This window comes from Ornithodoros turicata, unplaced genomic scaffold, assembly GCF_037126465.1.
Source record: "Ornithodoros turicata isolate Travis unplaced genomic scaffold, ASM3712646v1 ctg00000917.1, whole genome shotgun sequence".
NCBI lineage: Eukaryota > Metazoa > Arthropoda > Arachnida > Ixodida > Argasidae > Ornithodoros > Ornithodoros turicata.
The window spans coordinates 527,679-548,778 of record NW_026999419.1 but is presented as its reverse complement, the minus strand read 5'-3'; the positions used below and the strand labels follow the sequence as shown (position 1 = coordinate 548,778).

The 21,100-nt window shown below is 43.7% G+C and overlaps 3 protein-coding genes across 8 annotated transcripts in view; 1 reads left to right on the top strand and 2 right to left on the bottom strand.

Moving 5' to 3' along the window:
* Positions 1-531: 531 nt before the first annotated feature.
* LOC135375723 (protein-L-isoaspartate(D-aspartate) O-methyltransferase-like) lies at positions 532-18,261 on the bottom strand. Of its 6 annotated transcripts, none has more exons than XM_064608380.1 (8): positions 18,158-18,261; positions 17,791-17,909; positions 17,541-17,677; positions 17,326-17,430; positions 12,279-12,399; positions 8,136-8,221; positions 5,034-5,267; positions 532-1,116 (listed from the first exon to the last, which is right to left on the bottom strand). In XM_064608380.1, the coding sequence occupies exons 2-7, from the start codon at positions 17,891-17,893 to the stop codon at positions 5,043-5,045; spliced, it is 777 nt and encodes a 258-aa protein (XP_064464450.1). In that variant the 5' UTR covers positions 17,894-17,909; positions 18,158-18,261; the 3' UTR covers positions 532-1,116; positions 5,034-5,042. The 6 variants fall into 6 exon arrangements, with proteins under 6 accessions (XP_064464450.1, XP_064464449.1, XP_064464453.1 ...); XM_064608379.1 differs by having other exon boundaries at positions 5,040-5,267; XM_064608383.1 differs by having other exon boundaries at positions 5,099-5,267.
* Positions 18,253-19,207, top strand: LOC135375725 (SAYSvFN domain-containing protein 1-like). Its single transcript, XM_064608386.1, has 3 exons — positions 18,253-18,346; positions 18,515-18,691; positions 18,753-19,207. The coding sequence occupies exons 2-3, from the start codon at positions 18,584-18,586 to the stop codon at positions 19,131-19,133; spliced, it is 489 nt and encodes a 162-aa protein (XP_064464456.1). The 5' UTR covers positions 18,253-18,346; positions 18,515-18,583; the 3' UTR covers positions 19,134-19,207.
* LOC135375721 (conserved oligomeric Golgi complex subunit 2-like) overlaps positions 19,165-21,100 on the bottom strand; it is a 32,354-nt gene continuing 30,418 nt past the window's right edge. The window contains exon 17 of the mRNA XM_064608377.1: positions 19,165-19,464. Within this exon, the coding sequence (XP_064464447.1) occupies positions 19,372-19,464 (93 nt within the window). The 3' untranslated portion in view covers positions 19,165-19,371. The remainder of the gene's footprint in view (positions 19,465-21,100) is intronic.

Genomic DNA, 21,100 nt, shown 5'->3' with positions numbered 1-21,100 from the left:
CTTTTCACTTTCAAACATATTCCTAAGAGTCAAAAGAAAAATATAAAAGAGAGAGAATCTGGCAGTATTTTGTGTAGCCGTATGGGACTGAAGGAGTTTTAATGCTAGTTAAGGGTTGTTCCCGACCACGGCTTGCACGGTTCGCAAGTCAGCAGCTAAAATCTTTTGTCATATGGTTCAGTTTCAGTTGGTGAAGCACAGGAGATCTTGGCTTGCCTAGTCTCCTGTGTTGTTCATGACCATGGTAGTTGTCTCCCAATGTAAAGTTGCAAATTATCATTAAAGAAAGATAAAGATGCCTAGAGCTGGACGAAGTTTCTCCAGCATGTTTGTATGTCCTGGCATGCTTGTTTCATATCCTAGTTTGTAATATGGTTACTTGGCCAGCGGACACAATGGTAGCAAGACCGCTGCCAAAATCACCCACTGCTTAGCTTAGTTTGTGGATTGCCCACAGGCAGAAGTTGGTCACATGATGGCTCCATTTTACAGGGTTCTGAACTTGCAGAAGACTGCATGGCAGACAAAAGAGCCACGAGCAACGTTTATTATACACTTCTTACATCGTTTCTCTCGTGCCCTAGCTTGTTTACCAGGCCACATAAAAGATTTACATGATTTACACGCACATACCAGGAGAATAATAATTCATACACAAACCAATTTTGTGCAGCCCACCTGGCATATATAAGAGAAAGATAAAACCCAGCTTGCACTTTGTACTCCACTAAAGCAATTCTACGGCAGTTTACACTTTTCTAGGGCAGTTACGAACTGAATGATTACAGCTACAACCTAACACACACAAAAAAGTGTGTAACAGCTGACTAGGACATCAAACCAAGGCAAGCCGGGTCAACATTGAAGACCAGCATTCAGCATTTCATCTCACAGCCAACTCTCATTCAGATTATTCACCATTCTTTCCATCCCACATTCGCACAAGAATCCACGCAGCAGAAAATTCCGTTAAATAAATCGCAGTGCAATAAATAAAGTTTAACAATCCTGCTTCACACGTAATTTCTGTCATGTAACAAACGCACAGCTCCGGAGAGCAGACGACAGGCCGCTAGCGTCTCCCCAAATTCCTGCTAAAGCTCCTCGGTGCCAAGCCTGTGCAGAAGAAACAAAGAGCCAAAATGCAGTGAGGCATGCTTCATAATAACAGACACGTAAAAGAGTAAGGACAAGACACTGACTGCCAATTATTGATGAAGATAAAATAAGATTGTTGACCGAATTTCAACGCACTTATAGTAATCACTGCCCTCCCCCTCGAAAAAAAAAAAGTCTGAAAGCAAGATTAATGCTATGAGACTACAGGATTCTGGTGCCTGGTTAAGCCTTTGTCAGACATAGCTCTTTGTTGCGGGCACTGTTGTGAAAGCAATGAAGTACAGGACAGGGACAAGATAAACACACAAGGCAAAGCTCCAGTTTTCGATTCAAAGAGGGAACAAAATTGGGATAGAATTACTTCTTTCAAGTGCCTTGAAAATATGCATTTTATCATATCAATCTCCTTGGTATCATATGTACAACCGATCATATGATGACACCGATCAACTGATCACCGATAACAAATGATGCACATATCCTCGCCTTCGGGCAACATAGAAGGCCACTCCATTCCCTTATGTTAGAGCGAAACAGTTGACACATAGTGGCGCTTTGTTGTGCATGTTTGTTTTATGCCTGTTGTCTCGCATTTCCTGTACTTCCTTACTGTAACAGCAGTTGCTTGGAAAAAAGAACTATGCCTGAAGAATACCAACTAGCCTCTTACCAAGCTGCTTCTATTAATCTCCACATCGTTTTCCAGATACCCCACAGTGATTGTTGCAACAGTGGCCTCAGAGGGCACAAAAGCTTTGGCCATGAAATGTGTAATCCTTTGAGTAGTCTGCTTTCCACAAATGACTAATTTAAAATTGCCTCCACCATGGCCAACAGTGGCTATGAAAAGTCAGAGACAAGACAAAGTCACTAAAGACTGCAAGTTTTGATGACTTGACAGAAAAAACCTGAAACTGATATTTTACAATGAGGCTAACAGCTACTAGGTTCTCTAGAAAGAACAAATCATGAAAAGAATGTCGGGTACATGAAGGTGTGTAACTCAAAAGAGAGGTTAGATGGGGGCATCTACATTTATATAAAACAAGCTTCTTGTGCACAAAATTGCACTTCCTGCACAAAATCTTGCTTTAAATAGATGACGATGCTCCTTTTCATTTGATCTCTTGTTTGAATTTCAAATATGAACTGCATGTTACTGGTGTTCATGTTTGATATGGCAATTTGACATTCAAGACTTTTGTGCAACGTGATGATGGACGAGGTGATGCATATGCTATCTTGCAAGTGAAAAGCCTAGCGAAGGCGTGCCTTGAATCCACGCACTTTCTCTTGCTCCTGCCCTGGCAGCCCTTGTACTCTGTATGTTGCACTCTCTGCACTCAGTGTGAAGAAAGACACTGTGTTCCTTCAGGTCAGCTGCTTACGGCAGCCATCTTGAAGGCAGCACCTCAACATGCCACAACACAACAGTACTGTATTGTATTGTATACTAATATTGTATCGTGTTATACTGTATTGTAGCCTCTCTGATCTGATGAGATAGTGCGGACAAATTTAGAGCACAGTTGACTCTTTACTCTCACTGTGTCAGTCTTGATTTCGTTCAGTCTGGACAAGAAACAATGCGCCGTGCAAAATTTTGTGACTGTCCATGGCACATCTGCCTACCAGAGTGACCCGACTAGATGCGCTGTTTCAGACAAAAAAGGCCCTGTAAATGGAATGACTCTGTCCTTAGGCACCAAGTAGAAGGAATGCAGGAGAGTGTTCAGTAAGCTATGATCCTGAAGCCACTCCCTTTTGGAGTGTTTGGGGTAAGGGAACATATAGTAGGGGGCCATATATGCATCCAAAATCAGCAGGACACAGGAAAATTACTAGGGGTGTGCGATTATTCGAGTTCTCGAATTCAAATCGAACATCAATCCCTCGAGGTATTCGATTCACGAATCAAAATATCCAATATTCGGCTTTTCGAATATTCGACTATTCGCCGAATATGAACTACAGCACCCTGAAAGTGAGCTTCACCTAATGCTTCCCTGCATGAGGTGAAGCCTGCTTTACGAAATTGTCAGCGCTGCAGGACCAACACAGGCGGACTGTTGTTGTATAGCTTAAGACAATGTTAGAACAAGTTAATTGCATATACTTTGCCTAAGGAAGGGGTGGCATCCCTCCCACGTGCACATTAGTGGAGGATTTGGTTTGATGTCTAGGAGGTTGCCTTTAAAAAGTTACGAATTTGTTTGGATCACAAGTGACCTGTGGGATGTTCAGAAACAATGACAGCCTCGCCACTCCCTGATATCAAAGTTTGAAATCAAGATGATTACCCCAGTAAGTGTAGCCTCACCTGAAAAGCAGGAAACACTATCATGTAAAATTAAAGAGTAGGGTCTTCCCACAGAAGAATTGTGTCTCTCTCTTGTGACAGTTAATGCCAGGAAAATTACACTAAAGCCATGGGCTACAAATTGCAAATTTTTAGTGCAAAAGACATATATTGTAAAATTTGCATGAATATTCGATATTTGATTCGGTATTCAGCATTTTTTCCCACATTTGATTCGATTCGACCTCAAATATTCAGATTTGCACACCCCAAAAAATTACTGATAAAGTGCACCAGTGGTACTCTGTACGTTGGACTTCCATCATTACACTTTCTGAACACTAAACACTTCTGGGATGAAGACTAAGTACACTTTACACACTTGCCATCTGCTGTGTTCATCATTTTTTATCTTCTCCACTTGAAAATCTGCTTTTTCACGTGATATCACCAAAACACACACGTTTTCGAGCTTCTTATAAAACTTGGTTTTTACCCTCTTTATTTGGAAAAGGCATAAGACTTGGAAACTAAACAGTTCTACCTGTGTTCCACAGATGCACCTGTTGGCATACGTCGGCATTTTCCTAAGAATTCACTCAACATCACATCATGATTGAATTTCTGCGCAGCCCATAACCTAACATCTCCATCATAAAGCATCACATCATAATAACTAGGGTTCCACGTTTTTGGCCTTTATTCCTGGGGAGATTCGGCGGGCGATTTTTGGCATTGTATATGTTCTTCGAATACGGATAGTTTCAGCATTTTAAAATGTTTGCAGTAAAAATAGATGCCAAAAAAACGGCAGCTATAATGACTTATACAAGCAGGGCGGCATAGTAGTGGGACATTGAGAACGTGCTAAACAAAATCTGTTTTGAAATTCTGTATTGTACATGGCAATACAGGCCACGTGTGCTTTTTCCTTGACGTGTACTTCCGAAACAATGTCTAACTAACTTCCATGCATCCTTTGGAGTCAACATGCAAAGCTGAGGTAGTTGGTAGCGCTTAGACATAGCTGTGTCAGTGCAAAGAAAGACAAAAAGAATGTAAGAGAGTCATCTCATCTACATTACTTTCTATCCATGACCCACTGCGCTGACAGAGCTATAGCCTGTAGAGAAAAGGTGGTAGCTGACGAGGCGGCAGGTAACTCTGTATTTATTTCGTAATCTGAAGGGGAGGGGGGGTCGTAAAATTACAAAAATCAAGTGTGCTGCCAGCTCTCGAGCAAAAAGTGTGGAGTGACAGCCCAGTGGCCGTTGTTCTTGTATAAAAAAAACCTCTGTTGTCGTTGTTCTGTACATGGCATTGTGGCGTGTTCCTTCAAGGGCAGACGGATGTCGCCCTGGGAATGGGATCGGATTTTCCCACAGGCCAAATCCTTTGGAGTGTTTCTATGTAAGCTGCATACATTCTATCCCAGAGGTCTTTTACCTGAAGTGCACTGACATAAAGTCCCCTATGTGTCTTCTGAATATGGCTACGCTGCAACGAAGTCAAACAGCCATCAGCTAACAAACAAAAAATCCATGCCTAAAACAAACAGCACAAGAAAGTCATGGTGGAGGCAACCAGTTTAACCATTCTGAGCAATCCAACCAACCTTTACCGGTTAGGAGGATTTCCCCTTGCGCGCTAGAAACTTAGCGGTACAAGAAAGCCACCTGCCGGGCCACTGGGCATCCTTGTCTGTCAGGGGCACATACACCACGCCCATGAGGGAGGTCCGATGGACAGTCCCATCCTCCAGCTTGTCGATCTGGTCCAGTGTCTGGCTGTGGCCTGCACGACCCACAGGGCAGATCATGCGGCCTCCAGGTTTCAGCTGCTCAATGAGCTGCAAAAAGTCGCAATAATTCAATAAACTAAAGTCAGGCAAATTAGCATCATGATAGCGATAAGGCCTCTTTTCCCGTCTCAGTATATCTTAGAAGTCATAAAATGATAAGAGTGCTTAGACCAAGCTCTGACAGCTTTTTAAATTAAATACAACCCCGTAATTTCTCTATGCCAATTTTCCGCGCTGTCACAGGGCACACTCTGGCCACTAAACTGCGGATGGTAAGATTTGTGGCTTAACTGGCTTACTTTGTGACAAGCTCGTGGTTACCCCTAGCACAATTGAACAAACTGACATTGCACATGCTTGTGCTGTAAAGCAGTTCAAGTGCTTACTAGTAACCTGTACAACCAACTGTGAAGCATAGTTTTCAAAATATCAAATCTTGCCAGATATTTCTGCACACACTGGACAACTGACATTATCCCCCCATCTATGCTGAGAAGAGTTGATCCAACGCTTGCTTTCCGCATGCTACGAAACACCTCTCGTCAAAATGCTGCGTCAATTCATCAAATGCGACTCAATGTAGCTTTTTCAACTCAGACAAGTGGACTCTCCCAGATGCTGTCACCGCAGTGTTCTAGAAGATCTAGAGAACATTCTTCTTCACTGCCCACACTACCAAACCTCCCGAACCACACTCTCCGGATTTCTTTATCAGCTGGACTCTTCCCCCCACCTCTCTCAAAAGTGCTTGGTCCCCGGCAAAATCCAGCCCACCGACGCTCTGCCCTCAAAGCTCTCTTCCCCTTTCTGGATACCATAGGACTTGGATCCTTATTGTGAAGGGGCTCATCATTTAATTCCCCGCATCACCACCAGCAATGGGGTAGCGTATTGCCCCTAGCGATGAAACTCCCCATTCATTATCTCAAAATAAAGTTGTTGTTATTGTTGTTGTTGTTGCATGCACTTGCTGAGCCCAAAGATCATGGGCCTAGTTGGTCTATGGGGTTCTTAAGCTTGAGTGAGCAGAAGTTACTGGAGTCACCCGGTAGCACACACCTGGAACACTTTGTCTTCTTCTTGGCCGGCCACGTTTTATCTCCATTAAACCTACACTACTTTTGCAAATGCCTGCCTGTGTCCGCTTCCTCCCATCTCGCTTCGGCCGTAACACCCTCAAAATCTACTAACCTTTGAATTTGCAAAAATTAAAGGGGCTGTAAACAGGCCGCCAGACATTTCACAAATAATGGTACCCCATGAAAGAACGCAGGTCATAATACCCAAATATATTTCGTTCACCTCGTGCCAGCTCAGTGACCCATAGAAATGCTTTCAAAGATCAGTAACCAGCACGCCTATCTCCAACACGAATACGTCACGTGCCTAAGTAGCCTTTTGCCGTCCAATCGGGGGGCCGAGCTCCGCACATGACGTTTCAAATTACCAGCCAATAAACAGACTTCATTATCAGCTGTGAGGCGGAGTGCTCCGTTCGCTTGTGTGGAACTACATTTTGCGCTCCGTGCTTCCGAAATTCAGCGTTATGGGTATGACATCTCTAACATCTTCGGCTGGCGCAAACATCAATAATTGGGCTGCTATCATATGACAAGACTCAAACCCGGGTACCTCCCAGTCACAACGTGACATTGCCAGCACGCTAACCACTGCCACGCGAGCTGGTGACGCGATGCCGCGTGGCTCAAGCCAAAGTACGGCAGCCCAGTCATCGGAACCATTCGAAGATGACGAAGATGACCCATCGCGCACCTACCTAAGATTCCGGAACTGTAGCGCCGGATATTCATTCGCGCTCGCGGTGTGCTGTGTGCTACTGCGCGGAAAACATAGTTCGCGTGTGACATCTAAATTGAACGCATTTATTTTCCAGTTTGAGGTTGTAACTGTTTAGATTTTGAATAAGACACACATTCATCTAGCACATTTTCGCAAGTGAAATAAAATCACACGTGGAACCCTTGATCGTAATTGGTGAGGAAAGCGCCACGTCAAAATGACGTAAAGTTAGAGCGCAGGGCGGAGCTAAAAAGCGAAAGAGTGCAGTGAGTATTTCATCGATATGCAAGTGCCTTTTGGTTTTGAGCGTTAGTAATTGCAAGAAGCTTTCACTGACTGGGTTTCAATAATATAACGCAGAGAAATGTGCACCTTGTATACCTGTTTACGGCCCCTTTAAGGGTTCGCAAACAATAAGGGTTTTACAGTAACCACTAGCTAACCAAAAATTATGGCAGTCTTCAGAAACAAGCCTATTCCACCTTTTTCTTTCATTTCTGTAAAGTAGTCATGAATACACTCTTTACAGGTAATTTCACAAGTAACTTTAAATTGAGAGAGATTCCGTTCCCAGAAAAAATGGCAGAAGAGGCATGGCTACAAATGGCCCTGCCATTACATATTCTACTCACTAGTAGTGCCGTTACCAGCAGAAGCATTCAGAAGGGAACAAAACAGTCCGCTCTGTGCCTTCCTCGTGCCACCTTATTGTACTCTTCTGAGACAGAACTGACACATAGTATTTGTGTCCTTACAAACAATGATTTTCCACAGCTCTTACCACTGCTCAGTGGAATGTACCGTGTGATGGATTGGAGTAATTTATAATAACTCTTCTTTGCCCTTCTTTGACAAACCCTCCTTTGATTAAAAAAAAAAAAAAAAAGAAAGCTTTGACTTTGCAAATTTGGGAGCTTTCTCAATTAAAATTTAATCACTCGTGTATGAACAGACAACATGGATGGGCAGTCCGTTGAAACTCTGACACCAAAAACGTGTGCAGCGCCATGCATGCATATATGTAATTAGATGTAATTCTTGAATTATCATCGCTCCACACACACACTGCTGTCTGTGACATGGACACATTTTATGCAAAACTCTGCTGAAACTCACCTGTGTTGGCAACTCTGGTGCTGCTGCACCAACATGTATTGCATCATAAGGCCCTTCCTCTTTATGTCCTTGCCTTCCATCTCCAACTGGACATAGAGTTCAAAGCAACAGGTCAAGTATGTACTTCAGTACTGCTGTAAGCAAGTTGGTTAGTACCAAAATTTACTCAAAGTACATGTCGAGACTAGTGTTTGAGTGTACTCAATGTGTTTTCTACACATTCTTGTTATGCAGGTACAGTCAAACCTCGCTTTACGAACACCCTTCGTTTCTCAGAAAATCGTTCGTAAATTGAGGTCCGAGGTGTGCAGTGCACAAATACCTCACAAAACCACGGGAAATTGATCTGAATAAGTTTTATTTTTGAAAATACTGCGTAATTGTGCTTTGCACCATACTTTCTGCAGGGTCTATCCTGTTTAGAAGAGATGACAGAAGTCTGACACTTGACTCATCCACCTGGTCCTCAAAGTACCCTATCGCGCGCTGATGAGACTGTTTCCAATGGCAAATATCACGCTTGTCACCGGCTGTCAGGACTGAACGCCTTCTCTTGGAATGGCAAGATGTTTCCATCTCTGTGACCTGGTCCAAACTCACAACCGTTCGGCTGTAAACGCCCGAATTATTCTTTCAGGCAATGGTGGATCATGTTTGTGGAACGTAGTGGCGTTGGGACATTGTATGTTTGACCTTGGCAGCATGTAATGAGGAACTTTCATTATCCTCCGGTCCATTGGCCTGTCCTCTGTACGTTCATAACGCCCGTTCGTATATCGAGGTCAGAATGGCTTGGCTACTTTGGGTCCATTCCCTAATAATCCGTTCATAGTTCGGGTATCGAGGGTTCGTAAAACGAGGTCAAAATATACGGAAAAAGTTTGGTTCCCTGTGGAGCCGTTCGTAAGTTGAGGGAATTCGTATATCGAGGGTTCATAAAACGAGGTCAGACTGTACACTGGTGCTCTAGAACATCTTTTTTTTTTTTGCAGTCACAAATTATGGCAGATACTTTCTCTCTGTTATCTAATTGTACTGGTTCCTTTTAATACCGAAACTCATGCAGCGCTGACATCACAGCCCTCGCCACCACCGGTGAGGCAGCACACGAGAAGTCACATGCTTATGGCTCCCAATAGGAATGAACGCAGCTCTGTAACGTCTGCGCTCTGCTTGTGAGTGTGTTCGTGGGCTTCTATCTCTCCAAGTATGACACACAGAAGAACAATTCTTTTTTCATCTGCATTCTGGCGTACAGTACAATGCGTCCATGGTGTAATGAACCACATCTATGAAAGTGTCCCAACCCCTTTAACATATGGTTGCCAAAAAATTTTTGAAGAAAAATTCAAGGATCTTTCGAGGACCTTTTAAGATTCTGTCGTCATTTTGCCCAGGATGTTAAACACAGTTGATGGCCAGGTTTTCAATATTTCTGAAGAAAAGATTCATAAACTACCAATAATAATTACACTGGACTCTTTCTTGCTTCGGCACTATGCAGTGAACGACGCTTCAGCTCGTGCATCGGTGTTTTTAGTGAAGTGATTCACCACGAAGTGATTCATCGTGACTTTCCAACACGTGAGCGCATTTTTTCCGGCATATTCAGGAGATTGGCTCCCGTTTTGGAAAGGCGACCTGCACATGGAGGCGAATGACCCCGATAAATGAGCAACGCGTTCATTGGTTGCGTGCTTCTAGTGCTTCCACACGCGTTCCTCCTCTCCACCGCACTTTCGTCCTCGCCACCGCCGAATTGATCGTGGATTGCATCATTCCCGAAACTTCCCGTCATCGAGTAGCCGGTATGCTGCGGAAACGTTAAGCGCTGAGCATCGAAACGAAAGTGAATATTCTTCGTGATGATGAGTGCGAAGTACGATAAGTGACGTGAGTGACGATGAGCGCGAAGATTCGGAAGACACGGACCGCCGTCTAACACACTGTGAGGCTCTCTCCATGGTACGTGCACTGAAGGACCTCTTTCTGGAACATCCGACGGCGTCCGATGAAATCGTTCGTGATGCATTTCATTTGCTTGACAAGGTTGAAGTAATTGTCGCTAACAGCGCCGTAGCCACGACGCAACAGAAGATTACAGATTTCTTCAAATAAAACGGTTGTGTTTTGAATTGATTTTGACATATTGTGGACGCTACATGTGTTCCGGCGGAAGCTTGTAATCATTAGTCGAATTTAAATGCTGTACTTCTACAGCGAATATCGCATATAACGAACCCAATTTGCGATTCCCATGCGACTTCGTTGTAACGAGGTTTGACTGTACAAGGAGAACTCGTTCTGCTTCGCCGGTCAGTGAAGGTCAGCGCCTCGTCCCTTTGCCGCTGTAAACCAGTTTAATCATACCTGCCAACTTGGGAACATCCAAATCAGGGAGATTTAGAGAGAGAGAGAGAGAGTGTGTGTGTGGAGTTGGGGGGGGGGGGGTACATTTGGTTTTGCAGCAACAGACTTTACCCTTTCCAAGAAACTATCTGGGTCTCTGGCTGTGACGAGGCCATGCCACTTTCTCAAAAGAACGTGAAGGCACGAAACTATGTCCCTGTTCTCTTCGCCACACTCAGCTGCCCTCAGATTCAGCACTACTCGTTCAGCACTGCCTACTCAGCTGCCCTCAGATTCAGCACTGCCTCAGTAACGTGAGAGAGAGAGAGAGAGATGGCACAAAGGCAACAAAGGCCATCCTCAGTAACGTGGATGAACTAGTTGTTGAACAGTTTAACAAGTCATTAAAAAAGTAGTTTGCATAATACGTCAGGACCACCAGTTACAGTTGTACATCGCCGTCGTCAGTTACGTGAACAGCGACCACAAACACTTCCCGTTCAGCGCGCTTATCATGAGCTCTTGTGCGCGGTTTCCCATTTCACCGACAATTGCAGCCGACTTAGTTCTAGTACACATGTACAGCTTTGCAATGTAGGGAGTTGGGAACACGGAGAATAAGGGCCCGCACGGATAACATCGTAGTCAGGCCCTTGTCTCGATTTCGGAAAAACTGATGTAGCTAGTACAGTTTGTCTTTGCATTCAACGTGGTCCTTGTGCTTCCCCGACGTAACGTGGGTAACAACAGTGTCGGTCCACCCTCCACACAGAATGCTGATGTTGCAGTCATAAACTGTGGAGAACACATTCTGCCCTTGCTTGGACGTGATCACGCGTCCCAATTCAGTTGTCTATTGCTACAGAAACACGTGCAGATACTTGTTTCGCTTACACGGAGCCGTGATCTGCAATGTGCAAAAACACGGCAAAGGCGCCCTTGTCGCCCGAAAACACTGGGGGAACGTGCGGAACTAGAAACGCTAGAACTAGAATAGAAAGCGGCAGCGATACCGATGGCGATCGGGCTGGTATGGCATTGACGTTTACGTCTGTGTGGCCAGACAAAAAGGCAGACATTCTAGATATAGAAAGGGAAACTGCATTTTCCGGGAGGTTTGCTTCTCGGTCGTACAATCGTACAAAACGGTCTGAATCCAGAAGTCTCCCGGATGAATCGGGAGACTTGGCAGGTATGAGTTTTGCCAGTTCTCCCGGAGAATTGGGGATAGGAGCGACCGAACCATTACCGAGCCAGGAGAAAGGCTTTTTCAGAACCCCGAACAGCGGAGCAGCAGACGACAGCGGAGTAGCAGACAACATTTCTCTAGGCCAATCAGCAAGCATTCTCCTTATAGCGTCAGCGCGAGGTTCCAGGCGGATCACAGGCTGGTACTGCTCTTCACCACCGTTGCGCATGGTCGTTTTTTGTGACGTATTTTAAATTCAATTTCTGCGATAATTATGATTCTGTGGTGTGAATTACTTCGCATGGTGCATCTTACTGGCCTACTTAACAGTTTTATAGGAAGAAAACAGGGTGTTAAAAATGACTTGTGTGCTACTTTAAGCTGAGAAAACCAAGGGGCGTGCATAAGAAGGAAAGGCAGAACAGTGTCGCTACAAATCGGGGGTGGTGGTGTCTGGATAAATCACTGTGCAGTGATGCAATGCATACCCTAGTGGCAGTAGCACTTGCAGTAATTGTTGTCTGTGTCCTGTGTGGCAAGTACAACATTCAGCTGCTTTGCCCATTACTGTGTTCATGCTTGCATGAAAATGTGGAATGACTTACCAACCAGCTTTATCCGCTTAGACTCATAGAGGCCTGGCTGATCCAGTTTGATGTTCTCGATTGACTGATTGATCAATTCTGGAATATGGTCGATGCCAACAGCAAGTCCTGTCTTGCCCACCTAGGATGGCAATGGGGAACAGGAGCAGGCTTATTGTCAATGTTGCAAAATGGGCCGGATGGTACATAATTTAAAAGCGTTATTTGTCCCTGCGGCATGTTCTAGTATTTAGTCTAGTATTTACACACTGTATTTATACCAAATACCTCTTTCATGTAACAAAGTTTATATTGGACAGACTACCCGGGGTGTAAATACTAGACTTTTGCGAACATGCCGTAGGGAAAAATAAATTTTCAACAATGCAGGAACATTTAAGAATCTGCAACGACTATAGTCCAAGATTCCAAAACACAGAAATTCTTTATCAAGGGAGGGGAGCAGTAGGCCTGATATACAAAGAAGCGCAATTGATAAAACAGGCAGGAGAGAATTGTATAAGCCAATCGTCTGTAGAATATAAAGATAATGTGCGAAGGTTATTAGGTGATAACCAATAGGAGCGAAACAGATTTCCTGGAAAATCCTCCCGATACGTCTTTAAAAGATGTTCACGAAACAAAAGCACATGGTTGAAGTCCGTGCTTGTGTCTGTGTCCTTTTATGTCCTTTAGTGTACTGTCTTGTTTGTACCCAGCACTGGGGGCTTTTAACGCTTTTAAATCAATATCAATGTATGTCATCCTGTTACAGATGGCCTTGTCAATGTGATGCTAATATCCGTCGCTACAATGATATGCTGCTGAGAAGAGGCAGATAAACAAACTGCGTCAAATCCAGCCGCAAGCACCTGGGTGTCTACACAGTTGTAAAAGAAACATAACGTGTCTGCAGATTTTTATTTTATAAAATATAAATGCAGAGATATAGACATCTCTTTCCATGGACAACACATTAAACAGTGCCAATCTATCTTCCAGACAGCTCAACTTGCTTATTATGGCATATCATTCAATAACTACAGGACGTACATTTTTTGGAGCTCTCTCTTTTGTGTGTGTATGTGTTACTGTTGTTGCTGAAATATGTTGCTACAATTTTTGGCATTTGCAACATTGCTTCTTGTCTGCTTTATGTTCAAGCTGTTGATGTACCCAGGGCCGGCGAGAGAAATTACGGGGATGTGTCATGCCTCTTCCTTAGATCTCAATAACACAGCCCAAGTATTTCTTCTGTATATGATTACAACAGGCCTTGGGTCCCACGGGCCCCTGAAGTGGCCCGGGCCCAGTGACGCCATCCCGGGGTGCCCCTCCCCCTCCCCAGCCCTGGCTATAACGCATGGCAAGCTGACACGAAAAGCACTTGGGACTGAGCACGCCATTTCACAATCGCCCAAGCATTCTTATTGCCAATGGGCCGTTTTAAGTGTCTTATCACATTTTCTTGCTCTGACTTGTGTTATGCACAATGATGTTACACTACAATAATGTTACGAATACTTCTGCGCCATGTTGGGGGCAATGTGGCACAGTTAGTAGGAGTATGCGCATTGCTATTATTCAGATTGCGATTTGAGCAATAAAGGCACGAAACATCTATCATTTAAACATCTATTGCATTAAAAGTTTCCACTACTGTGTTAATGGGTATTTATGCAGCATTGATCTGCATCAGTGTACCCTTTGAATGCCTTTGGGTTTAGGTTTTAAATTTATAATTGTGGGCTTGTGCTTCTTGTCCTAATAATGCATTTTTTGTTGTTGTTTGTCCTTGAGGGACACACATGCACACAGACACAAAGATCCAGTGCCATGGTTACACCTCACAAGATCATCACATGAAGAGTACATTTCTGAGTTGATAAAAGACGGGACAGTGCAAGAATGTCAAATTAAATGTACCACTGATCAGGTGTGGCGGCTGTCTATGCTGCTGTGGCGTGACAGCCATTATTGGTATTGGTATGTGGTATTGGGTGCCCATTACAACCTCTTACATTGCCGATATGCTCTGCATTGCTGGACATTTGAGTTCACTCCAACAAATCTCTTACGACGTGTTCAACCATGAGCACCTGTCTAGGTAAATGTGTAAAAGACAGCTTCATTATCAGGCCATGCATGAGCCAAAATTAAGCAGCAACACACCACATAACATTCCTCTAAGGCCAGACTTGTGCGTAACGCGTTACTAGTAAATGCGTTACTTGTAATCAATTACTTTTCTGAGTAATTTTTGAGTAATCAGTTACTTTACTGTCAAAGTAATTTTTTTAGTAATCATTTACTTTTCTGAGTAATCGATTACTCAGTAACTGATTACTTTCCCGGCAGATATTAGCTTATCTTTTAGATGTTCTGCCCCAAGTCAAGCCCCTGGTGACGTCAGCCTTTGTTGGGCTGTTGCTGTTCTACTATAGCAAGCGGAGGTCATTGTAATGACATTCTGGAATTTCAGGGTCTCTCTCTCTCTAATCTCTTCCTACACCAGTGTGATGGTACCTGAAGATTTGGAGGTTTATTGAGTCATGGGGATGTTCCACGCAATGCTCTTCCACAATCGGGTCAACGTCTTCCCTTGCGATAAATACAGTAGACATACAGATCTCCTTATCCTAGGCATTTTTGTTTTTGTTGTTATCTCCACTGTTCCACTGTTGAACCTTTCTCTGTTTGTTCTTTTTTGTGAGGCACACAAAGACGGTTATAATTTGCGTGAATGCAGAGTAACAACTGGACTAACGCGTTAGTTTTTTACTCGTTACTCAATTACATTTGGAGTCGAGTAATTAGTAACGGTAATCAATTACTTTCTTCGAGTAATGGGCACAAGTCTGTCTAAGGCAGATAATTCAATTCAATTTGTTGCTTCTTATATTTACACGTTTTATAATACACATCACCTTTCTTTGTATCTTTCATTGTAACCCGTCTGGTCCTGCGATTGTGACCTTTGGGTTGCCAAGAATTTTGTAGGTGTTACATAAAGTGGAGTGGCACTCATAATAACTGAGTTATTTTAATGGCAACATGAAGAGGCAGGAAAGAAATGGCATCTCGTTTGTTATGAGAAAACCCTCCCCAAAAATGCATATTGTATCAATATTATTTCAGAGTTCAAGAAAAAAAAAAAAGAAAACAACAACAAAGTAAGAAAGAAAAAAGTAGGTACACAGATAGCAGCTTCAGAAATCAAGCCTCTCATACAACTGATGACATTCTGGCTTCTTGTGAGTAACAGAGCTACCTGAACATAACTGATTCCTAGGTGTTTCATGCTTTAAAGGAGCACTCAAGCCACATAAGAACAACAGTGTATTAATTTCAAAATGTTGATTTAATTTTGAACGAAGCTTACTGAAATTATGGAGGTCGATGACATTGTAGCACAACACTTACAGGCAAAAATGGGAAAAGTCTAGCACTTGCAAGTGAATCATAAGATAAGTATTTAAAGAGATTGAAACATACAAATAATTTATTTCTCTAAAAAACAAGCTCTTGGACGGAGTCCGTCCTTCATCAGGTGAGATACAATGATGTGTCTTACCTGATGAATAACACACAATAACATTTTAACAACGAAAATTGAATTTACCTGTTAAATCCTAATAACTGACAGCGTTTTCTCAGCTTCATTATGCTAGGACGCAGGCTAAATAGGAGTGTTGCCATTGTTTTCTCATCTCATATTTTCTCAAACCCTAGGAGTGTAATATTTTTTCCAGCAGTCTTCCTGGTCTTTCCTAACCATGTTCGTATACCTGAGATCTTTCTCTTAACGGTTCTTGTCGTGGGTAACACACCTACTCTACATGGCCTTCTTTTGTTTATTATTTTTTCGTGCCCTCAAACCTCTCGAACAAGAATTTTTTTTCCCTCCTCACCACCTTCTCTGTCCCCTTTCTCTGATGTACATCAGTACAAATATCTTTACCACCTGCCAAATGTATCTCACCTGATAAAGGATGGACTCCGTCCTAAAGCTTGTTTTTTAGTAAAATAAATTATTTGAATGTTTCAATCTCATTAAATACTTATCTTAGCATAATACTTAGTAAACGTGGCATGCACCATACGGTTTATTCACAGGTTCAGGTTCGCCTAATCCCTTTAATTCACATGACGTCACTTCGCAGGGGGCGCCACAGTCACTTGTGAATGGGCTGCGATAACATAGGTCCTACGGGTTCCAACTGGCCTGACTTTAGTCAGCGTCGTGTTCAGCATCCATTTGCTGTTTCTAAGTTTGTGCACTGTGTGAACATTACTTCTACAAAATCCCCTAATTTTCGCATTTCAACATTAATAACTTCCAAATAGCACATGGCAGCGAACGAAATCACAACCAAACTTCGCCGGACCTACATTATGGTGGCGATTTCTCCTTTTCTCACGATCATTGCGGCAACATCATTTCAGTGTTTCATACGGGCCACCACGTATGATGCTGCATCTTATGAGGGTTTTTTTCTTCGACCCACCAGGCTACATTCACGAGGAATGTCCTGCCACAAGGTATTATTTGTACATCGGTTCCAGAAGCCTTCAGTAACACAAGTAAGATTACTTCATAAACGGTACCATTTGTTTGAAGTTACACTTCTCTGCAGCAGTAGAGCTGCAATACTGCGGCAGTAAATAGGCTGAACATGTTGCAGCAGTGGCACTACGTTGCCGAGAACAACTCCCTCAAGACTAGGCTGATCTTGTGGGTGTCTGGGATTGGCTGGCATCAAAACAGCATTCAGGGCCAATCTGGGAAATCTGGGCTCCGTTTCATGTAGCTCAGTTAAGTTTGCTGACACACTGGAGGAAGGAGAGAGATGTGCCGATCTCACTCCTTGATCTGCTTTGTCGATAATTTCATTTGCCATCCTCTACAAAGTTATATTTACAGCTACATGTGTAATGCAGTGCAGTATGTTGTATTGAGAGTTTGTTGAGGCGGGCATGTTGATGTGGGTCAATGTGCCAAAACGGGGAAGAGCACAATATGTTGTATGTCAGCATATACAGCATATCTGTGTGTTGTAGTACTAACCATAAGTGCCATGCACACAGTTAGGTATCCGCTTCCAGACCCAACATCCAGAGCTCTTGCACCCTCATAGAGATTATCTTTCAGACACTCCAGCGCTTGAGCATGCTACAAGAAGAAAGTGGAAATTTCGTAAGAGGTCTAAAGACTCCAAGCACGTTTTCTTAATGGTAGTTATGCGAACGTTTACAAAGTAGAACAGAATGTGGTTCTCTCACCATATGAGGTGCACTGATTGTAACCGCATAGCCAATGCCCTGCGGTGAATCCTGATATGGGTTGTACTTCGTGTAGTGTCCTCGATCAACCGAAGACATGACTTGCTCAACCCTCTGAGTTCGGATAATTCCATTTTCTGTGCATTCGGAGAGAGTATATAGTTCATGGTCCATAGACTTTGTCGTGCGACATGCTGTTTCGTCTCTCGTCACAATGATGACGGTGTATTCGAGGCAGCAAATGGCTTACTTTTCAAGTTTGACACTAACTCGAGGTTGTTTTTTCCGTGGGACCTCCAGGCCATGGTCAAAGCGAGAACTAACAGCGATGCAGCGCCGACCCGATTCAGCATTTACCGCAAACTTTACCTGAAACAATAACGCGTAATTTTGGGAGGGTCAACAAGTTAGGCTGCTGCTCACTTTGTGTGTGCGTTTTTTTAAAACAGTTACGATATCGTATTTACAAATGCGTCGCAGAAAAGGAAGTGACCCCGGTCGCACTCCTTGAGATTACTTGCTATAACACACCGCTATGCAGCACAAAAAGAGCTAAAAGCGCAGAGTCCCATACCCATTTCGTCAATCAGCTTCAGAAAAACTACATATTAACTTACTATGCTATTTTAAACTTTACATTCCACGATGAGCAAAAGGCCTCACAGATTCACGCATCCAAAACTGCGTGCCGAGTGAACGCGCATGCTCACCGCGTAAACATCCGCTACGTCATATCCGACATCTGTTCACCACCAGGTGACCAGTTTCTTTTTTTTTTTACAAAAATTCCGAACGAATGTCACATCGTAAGTATACGTATACAAAACACAGCAGCGCTGTCAAGCTTTTTGAATACAAACAGCGTTGTGATTTGTGGACAGTACACTTTATACACGATTCATCGTTATCGCATATTCTTTGTGCTCAAGATGTTCTGTCTCTTGAACTTTAACATCATCGCAACATCATTGCAGATACGCATACAGTACTCTACATCAGCAGCAAGCGTGGAGGCTGATGATTCCTAGACCTTAGACTATAGTATGGAAAAGAGTCTGGCAGCCTTCCGTGCGCGCCTCAAAGAAGATGCATCAACCACGTCATCATCAGTTGGAGATTACGAAGAATCCAGCGGAAAAGATCCCACCAAGGTGCATCGAGATAGATGTGAGCAATGCAGAACGAGAACTCACCGGTGACATACCATTTCAGGAAACAAAAGGCAACCTCAAAGAAGAATTGCGAAGGTCGCTGCTATCAGGCTTGAGAGCGTCGCCCGTCTCCCCCGTCGTATTTACGGACGAACCCTTGGTGAACGAAAATTGCTGTCGCTGGACTGTGTGGGATGTGGCCATTCTTGTTACAAAATTTACGTTGTGGTTCTTGCTTATGACCTTGGCAGTGCACGTCGAATTTGGTGCGGTCTTCTTCATACTTTCGTTATTCTACGTCATTTTTACCAACCTACGAACATCACCCAGAAAGAAAGGAGAACTGAGTGCGTACTCAGTGTTCAATCCAAACTTTGAAACAATCCATGGGACGGTCTCACCGCAGCAGCTTGAGCAACAGCTTGCATACGGTGCCATGTGATGACACATTTTTCTATTTCAGCAGCAAGAAATCACTTTGTGAAGCTTTATTAAAATATTTTTCATAAATGCTCATATTCCTCCCAAATTATTGAACATAATCTTAGCACCCTCAAAAGAATACTCGTAGTGGTTCAGCCCTGCTGGTTGCATACCGGGCTCGGGAAAAGCAGCCTTCTCACGGTATTTGAACTGGGAGCTGGCTACACTGCAGGCAGGGAATGGTCCTTTCTCTTATGTCACAATGTCGGAGAACTTCTCGCAGCTTCTACGACCTCAAGAAGGGATCCATAGCTTGGAACGCTGGACTGTGGAATTCCTAATTCTTCCATCTGCATAAGAAAGACAAAATGGATTCAAACAAGGCTGCAAAAGAAATGATGCCTTTCACATCTGGTACCTTAGGAATGGATCTGCTCAAACTGTCCATCATATTTGACAAGTGCTGCCATGTAATCTTAAACTTCATTTGTAGCCATCGACATCGTTCATAATCAACCATACACATAAAACTGGGGAAAAAAAGAACTGAGGCTACTGTACAGGCCATGGACAAAAGTTCAGGAACATTGGAACGGTGTTATGTTTCTGCAGTACAACACTGAAAGCAGACAGAAGCGTTTGGTGCACTCATTCAGAGGGGTGGAAGAGCCGGATGTCGTGGTCGGGTAACTGTTTATTGAAATCGCGGCAAGTTGTGTGGTGCGATCATCTGGATGATGATAGGGAAGGACTTTTGTTTTGTTATCTCGGTGCTGTGGCACGACGAACCCCGTTTTCCTTCCGAGGGCATTTAAGGCGACGCACAAGGACAGTTGGGGCTTTTCCTCGTTTGGTTGTTGTTCGAGCGGAATGTTGGCACAGCCGGCCGCAGGAATAATCTGGTGTACGTAAGTGAATAAACCTGCTCTTTAGCTGCGAGCCACATTGTCGCTTGTATTTTTCGGGGTTGCGGTTGGTACCGTCAGGTCCGAATTAGAACCGCATGGGATATGTGGGCTGTAATTCCCACAGTTGCTACGAGCGTAGTCGTCTTTCCCTTTGAATGAGTGCACGCGTCCGCTTCCATCTGCCACAAGGGTGTCGCACCCCAGATAAATTATGCCTTTCCCACGTTTCGTAAACTTTTGCCCAGATCTGTACAGGCATGTGAAATGACGGCACCGTAAAACGAAAGGCAGGCAGTGCCATGCTATATCAAAAAAGAGAAGTGTGAGAACTCGCGAGAGAAGTGTGAGAACTAATGTGTCCTGGAGTGTCTCAAACAGTTCTGGGGTGTTATCGGGTCATACACTGCTGCAAATGACCTTTTAAAGGGAAACTAAGGTGTAAAATTTCTCACAGAATTAAATATTCCGTTACTTTGACACCAATGCAAAAAGAACAGGATTCATCTGTTGTGTCGTTCGTAATATATGCACGAAAAAAAAAAACGCGATTTGCACCATCCCTGTCCTGCTCAAGAAGCACGACAATGTGGAGTGACCTGTCATTGGTCTCCTAAGATTTTCTCCCACAGTGATTGGGTCAATCGTTTGAGGAAACCAATAACAGTACACTCCATAGAGAAAACGTAAACTGTGATTTCATTTGCACATAAATTATGAACGATGCAACGGATGAATCCCGTTTCTTTTGTATTGTCACTGTGCGATCAGACAGAGAAACCAGTCTGAGAAAGCAGCCGCGGAAGGTCCCATCATGTTCCGCACGTGCCTTTCTTCTCAGCTCATGCGCTGTTTATACCATTTGAGCTGCGCCGCCCTAAGTCATGAGCCGCATGCCAGGGGAATAGGTTATGTCACGGTAACCTCCCCTCACGGGTCCCTCCCCTCCCCTCATTCTCTGATATGCTCTTTCCAAGAGTTTTTGAAAGGTGTGCAGAACAGAGGCCTTGTGGGCATGTTTGCAGGTCACCCGCACCCATCATTCTTTTGCAGGAGCTCATTCTATTAATTGCAGAACACG

Excerpts from the sequence above, each read along its gene's own strand:
- LOC135375723 (XM_064608380.1), bottom strand. The coding sequence starts at position 17,893 with ATGCTGAATCGGGTCGGCGCTGCATCGCTGTTAGTTCTCGCTTTGACC. Across the intron at positions 17,678-17,790 it reads GTTAGTGTCAAACTTGAAAA|AAAATGGAATTATCCGAACT; the intron begins GTAAGCCATTTG and ends CCGAATGCACAG. Across the intron at positions 8,222-12,278 it reads TAAGCGGATAAAGCTGGTTG|TTGGAGATGGAAGGCAAGGA; the intron begins GTAAGTCATTCC and ends CTCTATGTCCAG.
- LOC135375725 (XM_064608386.1), top strand. The coding sequence starts at position 18,584 with ATGGAAAAGAGTCTGGCAGCCTTCCGTGCGCGCCTCAAAGAAGATGCA. Across the intron at positions 18,692-18,752 it reads GCGGAAAAGATCCCACCAAG|GAAACAAAAGGCAACCTCAA; the intron begins GTGCATCGAGAT and ends ATACCATTTCAG.